General features: G+C 54.2%; 1 protein-coding gene across 8 annotated transcripts in view; it reads right to left on the bottom strand.

The window, feature by feature from the left end:
* Positions 1-18,273, bottom strand: part of ZBTB7C (zinc finger and BTB domain containing 7C) — a 133,783-nt gene that overhangs the window by 6,508 nt on the left and 109,002 nt on the right. For all 8 annotated transcript variants that reach the window (XM_038170942.2, XM_072031186.1, XM_072031185.1 and 5 more), the window contains one exon: positions 4,616-5,818. In XM_038170942.2, coding sequence (XP_038026870.2) covers positions 4,616-5,802 — 1,187 coding nt within the window. In that variant the 5' untranslated portion in view covers positions 5,803-5,818. The remainder of the gene's footprint in view (positions 1-4,615; positions 5,819-18,273) is intronic.

Genomic DNA, 18,273 nt, shown 5'->3' with positions numbered 1-18,273 from the left:
TTATGCTGGCAGATCAGACACTCCAGATTTGTAAGCTGCTGCCTACACACTAATTTCTGCCACCCTGACTGCATGAAACAGTTTCCAGCACCACCACCAAGCCCTGTTACTTCACATGAGCCCTGATATTATTTTTGTTTTATCTGCACTGACCAGTGGCTGCCCCTGTGCTCGTTTGCTGCCTGTTAATCCAGCTGTGCTTGGGGCACGTGGCCAGTGGCTCTGGGGATGTGCAGCTCTTTGGGGTCAAGCTGGGTGCTCCCTGGTGCTCCCAAGGCCATGCAGGAACCCTGTGGCTCAGCCCTGGCTGTATTCAGTGGCCTGAGCCCCAAAACCTCCTTCCCTCGCTTGCTGGTGGGGATGGATGAAGGAGGGCAGGGAAAGCACGAGCACATCCCATAGTCTTGTGCACAACGCCAGGCAGGGCTCCCGCGGGTCCTGCAGGCACAAAAACTGCTGCCAGCGGGGGTCTGAAAGCCTCAGGCCAGAAATACAGGGCTCCAGAAAGGAGGCAGGGAAGTGTCCCTAGCAGGAGAGCCACTTTGTCAGCAGGCGACCTTTTACTGCCTCCGGGAAATCGCAGCCCAGCCCTGTGCCGGCAGGCCGGTGCAGCTGCAGGCAGGCGGCGGAGATGCTCGCTGCCTGTAAGGAGCTTGCACTGGCTTTGGTTTTCCAAGGTTTACAGCTTGTGCAGTACTTTAGGGAGGCAGAGCAAAGCACCTCCTGGGACCCACGCCAAGCCCAGGGCCAGATCCCAAGAGCTAAGCCTGAAATTTTCAAAGACACCGTTATTCCAAGATATTAGCGAGGGCGCATTTCCCCTTGGCCTCGGCCTTCGAAAGTGCTGAAATCAGTTCTCAGAAACAGACAAAGCAGCATGGAAAATTTCAGCCGGAACGGATAATGTTCAGAGGAGCTGTAAGCAGATGAACACGGGGTCTCGTAATGTGAAGTGTTGGGAAATGTTAATAAAAAGCAGAGCCACCCGCCCCACCTATAATATAATTTAAACCTATATATGTAATGTTTAACCTAGCAGGATCGCTTTTCCTAATAAACACGCAGTGTGCCAGGACTGCATAATGTAAACACAGGCAAAGCTTTTTCAGGCTATTACCAATCTCTGTCAGCAGACGGGGAGAAACTGGATCCCGCGGCGCACACCTCTGCCCTGCCGCAGCCCCGCCGCCAGCTGCCAGCAGCCCAGGGGCTGGCAGCGAGCTCGCATTGCCTCTGCCCATTTCTCCCCAAATATTAACCTTCGGGCGAGCTGGGCACGTCGGGAGAAGCTGACAGGTAAGGGGTGACCCTGGCTGCTGCTCTCGCGCGTGGGTCATGGGTTTTGGGCAGGCACGGGCTGCGCCGGGAGGAGCTGCAAGCGATGAGCAGGGGAGAAAGGCGCTGCTGTGTGTGTGTGAATGCCCTTAATGCAATTGTGTTAGGAGAGCGATTAGGGCTCTGCGAGCTGTCACAACACAAATAATATGAACAAATATTGTTAACCTTTCCGGCTGGAATAGTTTCTCCGTGAGCACTCTGGGGCTGTCTTGGTGGAAAAGCTGAAATATTTGCAGTTTTCTCTGGCGCTTCAGCAGCGCGCCACAGCAGATTACAACCTGAGCAGCCTTTGTTTAAGCAAAAAATTAATGAGCTATTAAATGAAGTCCTGCTTCCTGCGGGCAGCTGTCCCTGAGAGTCAGGAGTGGCAGATGCAGGTCCTTGCCATGGGATGCGGGAACCCATGGAAGTGGCGGAGAACACATCTGATGGGGAATTTTGGGGACCCCCACCCAGGGGACTGCATTTTCTCCATCTATCCCAGTGAATTTGCTCCTGCACATCTCCTTGGGCACAGAAATAACGCACAGAAGTGATTAATCCAGAAATCCCATTTCTGGAGCACAGAAAGCCTGCGCTGCCCTGCACACAGCCCCCCGGGATGCCAGGAGGGACAGTTCGGGTTCACATCTCCCCAGCTGAGGCTGCCTCGTGGGGCCGATGCTGCAGGAAGCCTGCGATCCCCTGTGGGAGCTCAGCACGCAGCACAAGCAGCGGCGTGCAGGAAATCCTGGCAGAAATCTCTTGCTACATCTCAATCACTCCACTTCACTCAAATACATGTCACCCTAAAGGAGAGGTCTCGCACTCCAGTAATGCTGGAAACAGCTAAAAACAAAGTAAGTAAAAGCAAAAACGGCAGCGTGCTATTCAAAGTGCTTCCAAATGCTTTTAGGAATAAACCAGTGTTTTGGAACGTCCACTTTGCTTGGTGCATTAAAGGAGGAAAAAACCCTCCAGCCCTCCACTGCGTGTGTATGGCTTCATTCTCCTGAGTGATGATAGGGCGTGAGGGATGGCACTGCTGTGCTTTCCTGATTTTGGGGGGATTTATTTTCTCCAAAACCCTTATGCTGCGTGTTCAGAAGCTACTGAGTACATGGGGGGACGTAAAGAAGCTCTTGTGTTTATGTTCACATTAGTAATGGTCCACACTAGACCAAAAAAGAGATACATTTCCCAATGAGGGATGAGGTTTCCTTGCCTGTTCTGCCCAGACCAGGATCTGTGGCATGGAAAACAGCTGTAGCCATGGAGCTGGCCACCAGCCCTCTCAAAGCACCGCACTGATTTTGTGTGGGGCGGGGAATAAAACATCCCAAAGGCTGGAGGCACACAGCTCCGGGGAGCTGATGTCCAAAACTGAAAGGAGAGCTGCTTTCACAGCACTCCTCCGGTCCTCCTCCTTCCAAAAACAACGCCCGAAGCCCCGCAAGGAGGAGCAGCTCCTCCCGTTGGAAAGGAAAGGCTCGCTGCAGGGCCAGGCTTCGTCAGCCATCAGCCGTGGGCTCTGCGGACACGGCGCATGCCCCGGGGCCAGGACTGGCTCCAGGAGGTTTCTCCTGACCCACTGAGGGTAAGAGGCCAAGGTTTTAACCTCCAAGGTGCTGATTCAGCCTCCCTGTCAAAGCCTGGGCCAGGGGTCAGGATAGCTCAGCTCTCACCCCAGCCCTCCTACTTATTTTCGCAGTGGCTGTGAGTCAGTCAAACACACCCCATGCCTCGGTTTCCCCAAACAAGCTGCCCTTGTTTGTGCAGGATTTGGGGAGCTGCAGAACAAATCCCTCTGGAAGGCTCCACTCTTTTATTCCCTTGCTGGTAAAGGTGTCAGTGATGGGTCAAGCTGAGACTTTTCCTTTTTGACTATTAGCTCCCTCAGCATCACACCCAGCACGACCCCATGCATCTGGAGGTGACAGCCACGGGGACAGCACCCACAGGAGATGCAGCCCATCACCTGCAGGCAGGAATTAGCAGCAGGCACAGCTTTTCCCCTGCAGCACCGGGGCGAGCCCACAGGCACTGCGAATGCCCACCCCAGGCACGATGCTCCGCGCATGGTAATCCAGGGGCCGCTGCGCTAATGGAGCAGAGCATGGAAATTTATTTTCAGGTCAAATCCTCATCATCTGCATAAATTCCGCTAAAATGTTATCACAGGGACAGGAGAAGAAAAGACAGGCTGAATACAGGAGCACCCCAGGTGTCCGGCCATTGTCAGGAGCTCGGCTTTGCCTACTGTGCATATTATTTTCCTCCGGTTTGCTCGCCCCAGCCTAATAGGGCTCTCTCCCTCACACACAGCCAGGAGCTGAAATACCATGCTCTTGTCAAAAAGCTTTATTATTATGGTAAAGATTGTACTCATTAGATATTAATTATACCCAGCAAGAGCAGGTCCAGGAATCTATTTGTCTCTGCTCACCGGTTAAATTTGCCCGGAGAAGGCTCGCAGGCTGCAGCATTGGGTTTGCACAGCCCTCCCTCAGCCTGATGCATTTTTTTTTTATTATTTTTACCACCAAGGGCTCTGCCGGGGTGTGTGGAGGTGCAGGGGCTGGGTCTGGCCGCTCACACCCACCTGGCAGCAGCCAGATTGGGGCTGGTATCACCCAAGGCAATCTAGGTGATGCAGGTTGTCATTGCCACTGGGATGGGGACACCTCCCCTGTCCCCATTTCTGCGTGGCCAAGCCGAGGGTGCCCATGTCCCTCCTCTGGCCATGGAGGGGTGGAGGTGCAGGGATCCCAGGTGAATGGTGTTCGGGGTGATGAATCCACCCTGGCAGACCGAAATCTAGCGATTAGGACAGCTCCGGCCTCCGAAAGTGCAGGCAGTGTCATGTTTAAACATGTGCAACTGGGCTGTGGTCTACACTGGTGCCAAAACGATGTGCAAAACCGAAATAATTACATCCCTCAACTAAATTGCCCTCCCAACTCAGCGCATCCCCCAGCGCATTAGGGACGGAGCTTCCTTGGCTGTCTGACCAAACGCAGCCATCTGTTTCCCAGCTCCCTCCCATCCCACTGTGGCAGACGACGGCGGGGCTGGAAATGCCCCATTACTTACTCACAATTTTGTCCGGAGAGCGGCTGCGATCCCACCAAAAACCAGTGGGATCCTTTTCTTTCCTCCCCTCTTCTCCCCCTCCCCACTCTCTTTCTCAAAGGGCCCATCCCTTTCTTTGCTACGTTTTTGGGGACAAAAGGGATAAATAGCTCGGGAACCAGCCACCACCCCCCATCCCGTGGCCGCAGAGGGAGGGGATGCACACCTGGTAAAGCGGACTTCACAGATAGTGCACATGTACGGCTTCTCCCCCGTGTGGGTCCTCATGTGCCGGGGCAGCTTCCCGGCCCCCATGATGACCTTGTTGCAGATGGGACACTGCTGGGACGCCTTGGGCTTTATCTTCCTCTCTTCCTCCAGGGGCCAGGGAGGAAAAACTCCTCCGAACTGGGTAGCGCTGAGGAAATTGAGATAAGCGCCGTAGTCGGTCTCTGCCTTAATGTGCCCCAGGGGAGCGGCTGGGGTGTTGGTAAACATGTCCTTGAAGAAGTCATTAGGGAAAGGAGGCGGAGGCAGGTCTTCCTTCTCCTCCTCTTCCTTGATCTTCCTCTTTTTGATCACCAGGTCCAAGGGGCCGTTGTCTACTTGTGGCTCCTCCAGCTGGGGAAAGGAGCTGAAGTTGCCGTTCCACAGATGGGGGAAGAAGCTGGGGGTGAAAGGAGAGAGAGCTGGCCTCCTTTCCGGGACGGTCGCCTTCGGGTACAAGTTCTCCCTCAGCAAGGACTCAATGGAGAAGTCTCGTATCACACCCAAGTGTCCGGAGGAGTTATTGGCTGGGTAGTGATTTGGAAAGTCTTTAGGTGCTTCCGTGTATGCTTCTTCGGTAAGATCAGACTTAGAAGGGCTTTGGTGACAGCTGACTTCTTGGACATCGGTTAGGTTCTCCTGGTTGACAAAATCTTCCACTTCTTCCTCCTCCTCCTCCTCATCATCATCATCATCTTCGTCGTCATCCTCGTCGTCGTCGTCATCCTCTTTGTCGTCGTCCTCTTCCACCTCTCTGTCGGGCTCCATGATTTCAAGGCATACGTTGATGATGCACTGGATCTCCAGCATCTTGGCGGCGCTGAGGATGTGCTTGACGTTCGAGGTGGTGATGGTGAGGGTCGAGGTGTAGGCGAACTCCAGGATGGCAGAAAGTGCTTCAGGCTTGACAAAGTCAATCTCGTAAACATAGGGCTGGTCTGTTAAAGTGCCGGTAGTGAAGAGTTTTTTGAAGTACTTGCTGCAGGCAGCAAGGACGGACCGATGGGTCCGGTACTCCTGGTCCTGCACGATGAGGATGACATCGCAGAGCAGCCCGTCGTGCCGCTGCTCGTTTAAGCCACACAGGACTTCGCTGCTGTGGTTTGGGAATGGGATCCCGATAAGATCTTCAATGCCATTGGCCATATTCTCATCTAGTGCCCTAGGACAAAACACAGACAGCGGGGCATCAGCACGGGGGTCTCAAGCAACAGCACCAAAACAGCCCTGCCTTCACTCTGTCCTCTCCACTGCCCCACGTGCACCTCCAAAATCACCTGCTGCTGTTGTATCACCTTTAAAAACTCTTCCCATAACCTCTGCATCCCTCTGTCTCCTTCCTTCCCTTCTCGGTTCCCACCCCCTCCACCTCTCCATAACCACCACACGCTCCTCTGCTCTTTCCCATCCCTCCCCTGGCATCCTTGTGCAACGCTTCCCTCCCCATCGCGTTTCTTCCACGCCCTCCCGGAGCCAACATCTTTCCAGGCACATGCAGGATTTGCCCCGTCAGGAGCTATGTGGGGAAAAGGGTGATGCTGCATTGCCTCACCCTGCTGGGCACCGGCACCCACGCCAAACAGGGAGACACGGGGCTGTTTCACAACGTGCCGAAATGCTCCGAGAACAACGACCAGCCACAGAGCAAGGGCTGGGGGCAGACGACTGCAGGATAAATTCACCCGTGAGCTGAGCTTGCCCGGGCCCCAGGTCTGCTCAGAGCTGTCAGCGTGTTATCGGGTGCCCCGTGCATCTGGCGGACACCTTCCCCTGCCAGAGCAGCTCCAGCTTCAAAGGGGAGATCGGAAGCAAGAAGCCCACGCCCAAAAGGGAAACATGATTTTTGCCTTTTTTTTTTTTTTTTAATCTGCGAGATGTTTCCTCTTTCACATGGCTCCAGCAGCCCCTGCACATGAGAAATCCCAGGGAAGGAGCGCGGCTTCCTCCAGCAGGCTCTGAACACGTTGCTGCTGGCACACGCTGAATATACCCAGCGGCCAGGACAACTCCGAAGGCAAAAAATTTTTGGAAGCCCCCAGGACACAGGGAGCATCCCCTCTGTGAGCTCTGCTCCTACCCCTTCCATAAGCCTGGGACCGACGGGCTCTCCATCCCGCCCCGTGCCACATCAGCATCTCTCCATCAGCACCCAAAGATCCAGGAGCCTCAGAGGGAATTTTTTGTGCCACTGAGAGCACGTCCTGGTGCCTCCCTGCCCCACCAGCCAGCCCAGCAGGGCCAGGACCCATTCCCATCACAGGAGCCTCAGGGGCTGTGCCTGGGGCTGGCATTTTTGGCCGAGGACCGCAGATCCATCCCTGCGTCCCTCAGTGTGAGCATTAGCTCCGTGCTAATTACGGCTGTTGTCTGAAACAAATTGATTCATTGCAGTGTGCTGTGCTTAACCATGTTAACCAGCTACGCTCCCCTCACAGCCCGACCCCAGCCGTACAAAATCCTCTTACAAAGCTGCCGATAAATGAAAGCAAGTCTGATGCGTCCTTCAAGGTGAGCGTGGGGTAAGAAATGCACCTGAGCCGGGGAGGAGGAGACACCTCCCTTTTCAGGGCCTTCTATCCTAAAAATAAGCATGAGAAATTACACTTCTGTCCCTGTATTTGCCTCTTTCTTTTTTTTTTTTTGGAAGGAGAATTAGCATTGAAGGGGTGTTAGGCGGAGGAATGCAGCCTCGTGTGAATCTGTTTTGATCTTTCGTCGCCAGATCACAACGTTAAGTGCAAAAGATCAGAAAAATGGGACATCAGACTGCCCTGCTGATTGTTTTCGGAGCTTTCCTTGCTCCTGGACACTCAGCTCTGTCCTCCCTGATTGTGCAGCATTCTCTCAGCACCAAGAGAGCAAGAAAAATGGAATTAAGGATGTGGGAGAAGATGATTGCAACCCCTCCAGTTTAGCAGGAATGGAAAGGGACAGCTGCTGTGCCTAAAGCGATGCCCAGCTCCCCCCCGGTGGAAATGGACTCATTTCCCTTCATCCTCCCCTCCTGGTCCTCTGGAGGTGCGGTGCTGTGAGCCGGAGCCCTTAGGAAAGCTGATAACTTCACAGGATGCTGGCAGAGCTGGGGGTGATTCACCTCATGTCAGTGGCCGGGGGGCGGGTGGGAAGAGGAGCAGCCCAGTGACCCGTTTCCATGTGCTTGCAAAAAAAAAAAAAAGGCATTTTTTTACTCGTGGGGTGCTTGGACAGCTCGGGGCACCCAGCCCCCAAAAAATGACCCCAGAGAAATGACCTCAGGCCCCGGGAGGGGGCTGGATGTGCTCCCAGGCTGGCGCTGCCCTTCCTCCAGCTCCCTCCTCTGCCTCCTCCCTGCCTCCCCCTGCCCGAGCCAAGGGTGGGGTCCGCAGGAATAACAGGCACAGGAACAGCATCCGCAGGCCTGAGGACAAATGTCACCCCCAGGAACAAAAAAAAATCACACGGGCAAACGCTGAACCGCCTGCACGGAGTGACAGAGAAAATCCCGAGCTTTAATAGCAAATGACAGCATTGTGAAAATAAACTGGGGCGGGGGGAAAGGGTGGAGGGCACCTAAAATAACCACGTCCCGAGCAGGCTGCAGAGGATGCCTTGGAACAGTGCATTTTTGGGAATGGTTGAAACGCACTCACCACTTTCTCAAATGAAAAGCCCCATTTCTGAAAGCAGGACCCTGTGAGACGCCGTCCTGCACAGGCAGCAGGCAGCATGGGCAGTGACAGCGGGGTCTGTGCCTGAACACGGGCTGTACGACCCTTTTACAGGCTCAGCCACACTCCCACCAGCTTTGCCCATCCGTGCTTATTTTCCACACCAGCTCCTTCCCTCCTGTGCCTGGGGTGCTCAGCACCCCGAGGGACGGACGCTTTGGGTGCAGAGCAGCACCCAGAACCATGGCACCCACCTGCCCGCCGCATCCACCAGCCCCAAAATACACACGTGGGCTTTTTTCCTTCTTTCCCCCCGGGTTTATTTGTGCCTCATCGTAATGAGGCAATTAAGATGTGCATGCGAGATTACCCTAATCCGTCAAAATATAGCAGCTCCTTTCCGAGGGGTACGCTGACCTTCACCGCTCACGCTCCCTCCGCGTGCCCCAGCCCCGCGGCTGCTCTGTGGGTTCGGGGATGCTCCAACACCTGGGGCCAGGCCCTTTTTTTTCCCCTTTCCTCCTTTTCTGTGACTTTCCCACCTGCAGGGAAAGGGGGCACGAGGACGGGGGGCTCACAGCAGAGGCACAGGGAGCCGAGATGTTTTTGGGGTCCATAAATCCCATTCTGAAAGTGTGTTTTTTTTTTCCCCTTTTATATAAAAAAAAAAAAAAGGAGACGTAAAACCCAAAAAGGCAAATATTTCCTTAAGCACACCTCCCCTCCGAACATCTTGTCTCCAGCAGAACGTGTTATTAAGCCACCCACCCTCGTACCCAGCCTTTCTCCCCGCGGGCGGTGAGGTGGGGCAGCGCGCCGCTCGCCTCCCCATCCCTCCCCAACCCTGCCGCTGAGCTGAGACAGTGAGGGGAACGTGGTGACACCAGCCCCGGCCTCCCTCGCAGGGAAATAATCAGATTTTTCAGGGCTAGGATGGACTGCGGGCCCCGCGATGCTGTGGGAGGGGAGCCGGCGTTTTACTGCCGGGCTGGGCGCCCTCCCCAGCTGCTAATAACTGGGAGCCGTCCTGCCTGGGGACAGCGGGAAAGGTGGGGGTGTTTGTTGTTTTCAGTGGTATGTCATAGGTTCCTCTGCCCTAAACTGACCTCTACCCACCCCCCAGAAAGAAAAAAAATAAAATAAAATAAAATAAAAATAACACGGTGATTTTGCTTAGATCTGGACAGGATAAGCAAGGACAAAGGTTTCCAAGGTGATGCTTCGGTGAGGAAGGATGCAAAGAGGGTCAGGCTCGCAGCAAGGATGGGGAAGAAGCACCACGGGAGGCTGTGGAGGTGCAGGACAGCACCTTGAAGAGGATGCTCCACAGCCACTGGTGACCTCCACCCACGCTGGGAGGAGAGGGATGGGCAAGGAGCTCAGCCCAGGGTTTTGGTCAAGCTCCACAGCGCCAAGAGCCCTGGCAGTGGAGCAGGGTTTGATCATGTAATTGTCGTGGTTAGGCTTCGGGGACTGAGTGAGCGGCTGGCATTTAGCCTGGTAGGTCTCCACCGCCACCTGGATTCGCCAATATTAGCACAAATCGCTGCACAAAATCCTTGGGCACACAAGGGTTTGTCCTTATCAACATCTGCTGTCCCCCTGGCAAGCGGAGCCCATGAGAACCACAAACATTTCACACGCCGTACAGGACTGTTGTTTTGGGGCTGGCACTACTGGTTTCCCAAAACGCCACCAGAAGGACATTGTCATGTGAAGTCCCATCAAAAAATCCAAAATCAGAGGTGTTGGAGAACCTTCTCCAGCCCAACAATCCTGGCAATGCCACATTTCACCTCTTTCTCATTTTAATGACATTTAAATGACAGCCAATTTTCCCAGTTTTCCAAAATTCACACGGAAATTAGGATTTGGACTCCACGATCCCTTCAAACTCAGGATATGTGTTTTCTATGATTCTATGAAATGTTGCCCACCCACCAAGCAGATCAGAACTGGAGGTCAGCTGCATTTCTCCACACCACTTGGGAAGCACCACGAGGACTAATTTGCTTAAGGAGCAAAACGAGGCTGCAGACTCCACTCATCTGCTCGCCGAGGTGTGGAGGCACAAGCATCTGCTGTGCCCTTGCTGAATTCATCCTTGGGAACTCATCCTGCTAAGGGCTAGGGCACAAAGTGCAGCAAATACACATCTCAGACAGATCCATCCCTGCTGGTTAGCTGCAGCTACGGAGAGCCCAGCACCCCGTGCTTCAGCAGCTTTGCCGGTGTGCAGAAGGGACCTGGTGAAGCTGCAGGCTGTGAACCAAACCCTCTCCTCCTGAGGACGTGGCTGGGTGCTCGGGTGGTGGGAATTCACCGCCGTGCTGCTGCTGCCAGGACCCACCCTTAGCCCAGGGGGTGTTTAAGTTAGGGCTGTGCTCCCGCAGCGAGCTGGGAGATTTCTTGTTATTTGTGCTGGCACCGGCTCCCCTGCTGGCCCTCCAGCAGCACGATGGCTGCTGGGCTCGGCTCCTCTCCTCTCTCCCTTGCTGCTCCTCATCTCGGCAGGCTCCGGGCATCCCCAACATCCCCCTTGCTCTGTGCCAAGGTCCCATCCCGAGCCGAGCATCATTTTGCAGAGAGCTCGCAGACCTGGCAGGAGGTTTGGGGGTCCGACACCCAGCACGTGGTGGGACTGAGCCCTGGTGCTCCCTGACCTCCTCAACATCATTCCTGGGGCAAGCAGGAGCTCCAGCAAGAGCAGGGCACAGCTCAATGCCTCCTGTAACTGAAGTTTGTGCTTTGGTTCCTTTTCCTGGCCTCTTTAAAATACCCAGCGCACTTCCCAGAGCTTAAATAAATCTCCAGAGTCGGGGGCTGTGGGTCACCGCTGGGCAGCAGCTCGATGAAGCCTGAATGCTGCATTACAAGGCCCATCTGATGTGCTCAGCAGGTTTGGGCAAAGGGGGATCCTGGTGATAAATGACCCCAAGCAGGCAAACAAACACAAACAATTAGTGGAGCAGGACGGAAGGCGCAGCCCGGCTCCAGATGGTGTTTTGAGGGCTGCATCTACGCACAGAGCTGGGGCAAATGCCTGGAGGGGGTGCAGGGACATCTCCCACCAGACCAGGTCACAGTGCTGGAGGTGCTCAATGCCCAGCAAGATCTGAGGGCCAGGTCCCTCTTACAAGGCTCTGTGTGAGCCCTGGTGCTCTCCTGGCCACGCTTCAGTGTTTTGGGCAGGTTTGAGTGTGGTGTCAGCGAGCAGGAAGCGATCCTGCTGCCTGCACATCTCCACTTCCCCTGCAAACGGCGCGTGGAGGTGTGTGCACACAGACAGAGATGTGTTACACCTATGTGCCTGTGTGTGTGTGTGTGTGTGTGTGTGCAAATCCTGTGGGAGGGGGAGCGTGTCAGGCATAATGCAACCCGGTTTCCATTCATCCTGTGCAACCACTCCACTTGCATGGAAACTCACTCATGCTTCAAGTGACGCAAATCCCCTCCCACGCGGTGCTCTGCAAAAAAAAAAATCCAGAAAGAGAGAAAAAAAGAGAGAGAGGGAGGAAAATCCCCGTGTGTCTCACGAGGATCAGCCCCGAGCCCTTCCCCAGGGCGCTCCAGCATCTCCGGCACAGCCTGGAGGATGCCCAAGAGGGCCCAGGAGTTGGGTGACATTGTTGGTGGCATTTATCCCATGTGCTTCTGGCCACTCTCCCCCACCATCACCTTGCTGCCGGTGTGATCTGCCCATCCCCTGCCACATCTTCAGCTATATGGGATGTATATATCAAATAAATTCCCACAGGCACGCACCATTACCCGCCTGTGAGCCCGGCGGGGATGGGTACCTCCTTCCAGCACGGCCTTAAAAATAGCAAAAAGCCATTTCCTCCCATTCTGAGCTCTCCTGGGCTCGCCCTCCTGGGAGAAAAGGCAGCCCCTCCACTCCCCCTCAGCCCGCTCCTCTCCGCAGCCAGAGAGAGGAAAAAGGAGTTTAAAAAAAAAGGCTCCTATTGAGCGGCGCACACACTGGGTGGGTTTGCTTCCTGACAAAAAACACGACGGAAAATGTGCCCAGCTTAACCATGGAAAACTGGTTTGGCTCCGGTCTCTCCAGAGTGGACAGGATTGTGAGGGACTTGGACACGGCTCCGGGCACGGCTGTCACCAGCCCACGGGGGCTCCAAAAAACACCCCAGAAAAGCCAGGAGGCTTCAAGCCGGCTGTCCCAGCCAGGCAGGGGGTGAAGGATGGGGAAGCCTCGGCCCCTCTCCCCCCTTTTTTTCTCTCCATCCAGAGAGAGGTGCCAAAGGAACTTTACTCTTGGGGAGTGAAATGAAAAGGGTCGGAGCGCGCTAAATGAGAAGCAGATGTGCGCGCCGCGGTGCTGCTCGCGGCCTGAGTCAGCCGGCAGGGTGGGAGGGGGGTTATCGCTATTCTGGTGCTGGGTGTGGGGTACGGAAAACAAAGCCGGGAGAAGGCGGTGCAGTGTTTGAGCAGGCTTAATATCGGCTGCGGAGCAGGTACGGGCAGGCTCCAGAAACGCCGGGGTGTGAGGCTCGGCGATGGCATTCGCAGCGGCCCCGCTCCACCCCTGATCCTGCAGCCCTTCCCCAGCGCCTCCGCAGCATCCCCGGGCATCCCCGGGCCATCCAGGGGAAGGTTTCTCATTGTCCTGACCCTACTCCTTGTCCCCACATCTCCCAGCTTCATCCCCGCAGGAGGAATCATCCCCGTGCTGGTGGTGGCCAGAGATGTGCCCACTGCTGGATGCACCACGCATCCCCTCCAGAGCACCACGGTCACGGCAGCCTCATCGTGCCCTGCACAAGGGCAACCTCTGGAGCCAGCACCCCGGTGCATGACTTCAGCCCCAGCATCCACATCTGGGTTTTACAAACCCAGATTGCTCTGGGCCAAGCCCCATCACGCAACATCAGCCTCACCTCTCACCCTCCACGGCTTGCGCAGCGTTGGCTTTGGGCTCCCACGGGTTTTGGGCAGCCTCACCTCGCGCTGGAGGATTTTCCTCTAAAAACGTTATTTGTCTGCTTAGCTCTCATTCATTTTTAATTGCCGTTTAAGTCCTTGAGCTCTAAGCACACAAGCTCTCCTGCTAGGGCTGGCTCAGAATGGCTCCCATGTGGACACGCGGCGCGAAGCAGAAGTGACTTTGCAAGATGTGTTCGTACAAAGTGTCTCTGCACCTGCAGGGACACGGCCCTCCCTGCAGCACTGCCCTGTTACCTGTAACAGAGCAGAAGAAAAGGCCTGGCCTCAGACCACGCTGCCCCAGTACAAGGAAAAATTCAGCCCCTGCCTTCAGAGAGCCTCCTGACCCTGTGCCGCTGCAGGAGCCGAGGAGCACGAGGAAATGATAGGACAACTTTGGTCAATTTGATAGCAGCAGCACTGCCCCTAGCTGAAACGTTCAGCACCATGGTTTTGTTGATGCAGCCCAATCTTTGGGGCTGTTTCTGGTGGAGGGGTGGCACAGTGCCCTGGCTGGGAGCTGGCTCACTCCCCTGTGCTGCCAGGCAGGTAGGGGCAGATGATGTGCTCCTAAACCATCCCCAAGTCCTACTGTCACCTTTCCAGAACAGCATGCCCACAAAGCCAATGCAAAAGCCCAAAGCAGAGAGGAGAGAACATCTTTTGGGCCAAATCCACCCAGTTCCTGCCCTGCGAGTGTCTCATACAGCCGCATACAGCCCCGGCTCCCTGCAGCTGGGCGTCAGTCCGAAGGGCAAATACCGCATCTCCTCATCCCTCCTCGACCCGAGGAGAAGCACCATTTTTCTGCAAAGCCACACTTCTCTGAATCACTCTTCCTGACCACGCTGAAACCCCACCAAGGCACACAGATCTCTAACCCCGGAGCTGGATGTGTCTGGAGGAACCGCTGCCAGCCTGCAGCAGAGGACAGCTGGGGAGAGGAGATGGCACTTTCATCCAGGCTTCTTGTATGTAAACCAACCAGCTAATGAGCTCTCTGAAGACCACAGGTAATATATGAGCATAACCTTAGTGTGTGGCCCCAGCACCGAGCATCCAAAGGCAACTCCCTACGTTCAGGGGACAATTTAATCCATCTCTCAAGGTTATGGAGCAATTTAACTAAAGATCAGGGGTCACATTCAGATCTCATTTGTGTCTCAACTCCTTCTGCGAGCAAAGCCCCTGGTGCCTCTACCAACCTGCTAGAAAGCTGAAAAGCAGCCGAATTGTCAGATCAGCCCTGATCCTGCAAAGCCTCACCCGCCTGAGCAATCCCTGCGATTCAGCGGGGCCCACCCCTGCCCAGCTCAGCAAATACAGCCAGAGCTGGGGAGGGCCAACAGGAAAAAAAAATCAACAAGATTTCACCTGGAAGAAGCAAAAGAAAAATATCTACTGGTTAGATGTTTCAGCTCAAATACATGGAAAAAAAAAAAAGACAGTTAATAGGGTTAATTGTTCAGCTGATGCTTCTGCAAAGAGCAGGGGGTGCAGGATTGGGCCCCTAAGCAAGGCAAGTCCCACATCCCAGCTGACTGCTTGCATCCGCCAGCTTACAGTCTGATTCGATTTAAAACAGCTGAGTTGTAAATGAGGCTTATAATGGAATTGGCAAATGACCCTTAAATATAGCATTGCGAACTGACAGCACTCAAAAATAATCAGGATTCAGCTCTCAGCCGGGAGGGAGCGCAGGATCGGGGGTGCTCCGTGCCACCAGGTAGGAAAGCAGCCCGAGCCAGCAGCAAGGAAACCTCAGCCTCTCCCCTGTTTAGAGGGGTGACCCTTCAAAATGAAAAAAATAAAATAAAATAAAAAGAAAAAAAAAAAAAAGGAGGGGAAATAAGGAGAAAACGCAGTCCTGCTGTGTAAAGAGAGACGGTCTCGCGTGTTTGTTTTGGCCTGTGCTGGACTCCAGGCAGTTTCCAACTGGAACCCAGAAATGCTTATGGTGTTTGGATTCTGTCTGCATCCCTCCCATGACGTGAGGAGGCATTCAGGATGATGGGCTGGGATTTTTTTTTTTTCCCCTAACAACTATATTTACTGCTACATTTTGAACTCACCATGCTGTCATTACAATGTCAGCTTAAATTACATGTGCGATAACCATAGCATAAATACATGCACAAGTTCACAAAGGCTTTACAAGGAAAACATTTTCCAGGGACGCTGGAGTTGCTCACATGTCCGGACTCAAAGGAGATGTCCAAAGGAGTCTCTGAATTACAGAGCGCTGGCTGCAGCCAGGATTTGGCCTGCTGGGGCTGAACAGATGGATTTTACGCTTCTGTTGGGCTTTGCCGGGTAAAGCCTACTCTTATTTCTCCTGGTGTAACCACGGGTTGACTCCAGGGGTTTAACTGATGCTGTTCTGGATTTTGCTGATCCCCTTCCACACATACAGCCCTTTAAGGCTCTCTCCTGGGCCAAGATTTGCCTAGAAACTACCCCAGCTTCCAGTGCTGGCCCAGAGGTAACCAACCACCCCTCACAGCTCTTCCTTTTCCATAAGCCCACTTGGCTCCCAGCTCCTAGACAGAGAACATCTTGCTGAGCACCCCTTGCTCTCCTACAGAGAGGGAAATGCAGCCTCTGAAACATCCCAAACAGCATCACAGAAACGCGGATGGGCTCACACCATTCCTTTGTCCTGCCCCGGAGAGCAGCAGCTCATTTTACCCTGCATTCCCCAGCACTTCACCGCCTGCGTTTTGCATTTGGCTGCACAGGTATGTCAGCCTCTAGTTAAATGCACCACTGTGAATTCCCTCTAGCTGAGAAACATTCCTTAGATAAAGGGTCACAATAAGACACGACATCTGGGAAGATCCACCTCTCTGTCCACCCCTCCAGCCTCCCATCTCTGGTGCTCTAATCCACCTTACGCCGCCGTTTCATCTAGGCTCCACATTAGCAAAATAACCCTGATGGCATTTTAATTTATTCCCCTCATTTGTCTGTGAAAGCGCTCATCAAAACGACCCTAAACGCCTTGCATTTTATGTGGCTTTTTTTTGTACCCACCTATCTGCATTCAGCCCTTCCTAGCCAGGGGCAGGGACCCGGGGCTTGCCAGCACCGCACTTCAAAGCGGCACGCTGGCACTCGCCGCAGCCCCAGCCGGCATCAATCAGCAGCACCGCGGCACACCGGGGCTTTCCTTGCCCGAGTCGGTGCTTCAAAAATGTTTGTGAGAGCACTTAGGGCCCGCTCTGACCGCTGCCTCTGTTTGCAAAGCCTGCCCCGAGGTCGGTGCCAGGCGCAGGGGAGCTGCGCCCGCAGTGCCGGGGGGTAGCAGCGGGCGCGCTCCCCGCACGCAGGGCAGAGGCTGGAGACCCATGTTTGTAGCTGGATCCTTCCCGGTGGGGAAAAAAAGGGACTTCTGGGGATGGCATGGGAAGGAAAATGGGGCTGCAGGTTTTCCAGATGGAGATGTCAGGGTGTGAAGTCTGCTTCAATGGCTGATGGAGACCGAGCACCGAACCAAGCGCGACAGCGGATGCAAAGCACGGAGCTGGGGGAAACGGCTGCAGCAGGAGGGGTTTTTAGGGAGATGGGAGGCCAAAATGCACATTTGCCTTTCCTTTCCCTTGAGCTATGGCCTCAGCAACAGGTAGGTCCTGAGCAACTGAGGTTGGGTTTCCACTCTTCCAAATGGCACTGCAGGCTCAGAGCTCGCCATGGAGCTGCTGGCATTTTAAAGGCAGAGCCTGGCTACAGCACTTTGCAAGCCCAAGCACTCCACCAGGCCTTATAAAAATCATGTTATGTAGGAAAAGATATGATCCAGTTAAACATCCAGAGCTCCTCAGTGCTGCCTGTGCCAAGGTACATGCTCCTTTATGGCATGCACATGAAGTGCGTGCATCAGAGAATATTTTTACAGCACTGTCTTTTCTTCCATTTATTTTAAGGAACAGAGTGTGGTTTCCTCCACTGCGTTTCTCATATTATGCTTAAAAATAAAATTTGAACCTACATCAAACCAAACAGCTTCTTGCCCAAAGTGGTAAAAAAAAAAAAAAAAAAAAAAAAAAAAAGCCTCTTGTATGGTGAACCCATCGGGAGGGAGAACACAAGTCCCTCTGTGGCTGCTCGCAGCCACGAAGAGCCAGCACAAGATTTGTGCACCTCTTCTGCTGCCGCAGGAGGCTTCTCGGAAATGTTTCATGCCTCTGGCAGGGCACAGCCTGATTTAATCTCAGGGCTGGGAGCTGTGCCGGCAGCCGGGGCGCGGGTAAATCTCCAGGTACCCCTGATCCTCGCTGCCCGCTGCGCTCTGAACGCTGCTGAATAGGAATGAGGCTCGTGGTGAGAAGGAGGGACGTGTCCTGCTGCACCAGGAGGGATTTCTCAGCGCTATAAATTATCATTCCAGCCGTCTGCATGTGCCTCGCATAACCCGTGAGAGGCCACAGACGAGGTACAGTGGGTAAGTTAGGAGACAAGGAGGCTGCTTTGGTCTCTTGCCCATCGCTGCTGCCCAAACGGTGCCAGCATCCTCTGTCCACACGCACAGGCAAGGAGAGCCCAGGTCCCCCCACAGTGCATGTCATTAATTTCTCATTAGTGCCAACTCTTGCTGGTCATGTCCCCTCCTTGTGACCTTCCTCCCTCCTTGACCCGCACCAAGGGCTGGTGACACCTCTGCTCTCGAGGGGCACGTGAGTTTGAGGGCGTCTGACAAAGCCCGCCAGAGAATAACGAGGCTGCTCGTGAGAACGCAAGGTGCAAGGAGAAAGTGAAATGAATGGCCGGTCCTAAAAGAGAGAACTCCTGCCATAAAGCAGATTTGGAGAAAAAAAAAGAAATGGTCACGCTCTGCCCTGCTTTGCTAAACAGGCAGATGGGACCTGTATTTCTCTTCTGAAACTTTAATAGGAAGAATATGATTCTGCTGCAAGTGTATTTTATACGCCTGGCGATTAAAGGGGAAGGGAAGGGCATAATTTATGGAATTGTGAAACACGGAGGATAGCTTTCTGGCTGCAATGTTTCTTTATTTTCTTGTTATTCC

This window comes from Anas platyrhynchos, chromosome Z, assembly GCF_047663525.1.
Source record: "Anas platyrhynchos isolate ZD024472 breed Pekin duck chromosome Z, IASCAAS_PekinDuck_T2T, whole genome shotgun sequence".
Lineage (NCBI taxonomy): Eukaryota > Metazoa > Chordata > Aves > Anseriformes > Anatidae > Anas > Anas platyrhynchos.
Note: the sequence above shows the minus strand (reverse complement) of the source record. Positions and strands in the feature narration are given on the sequence as shown.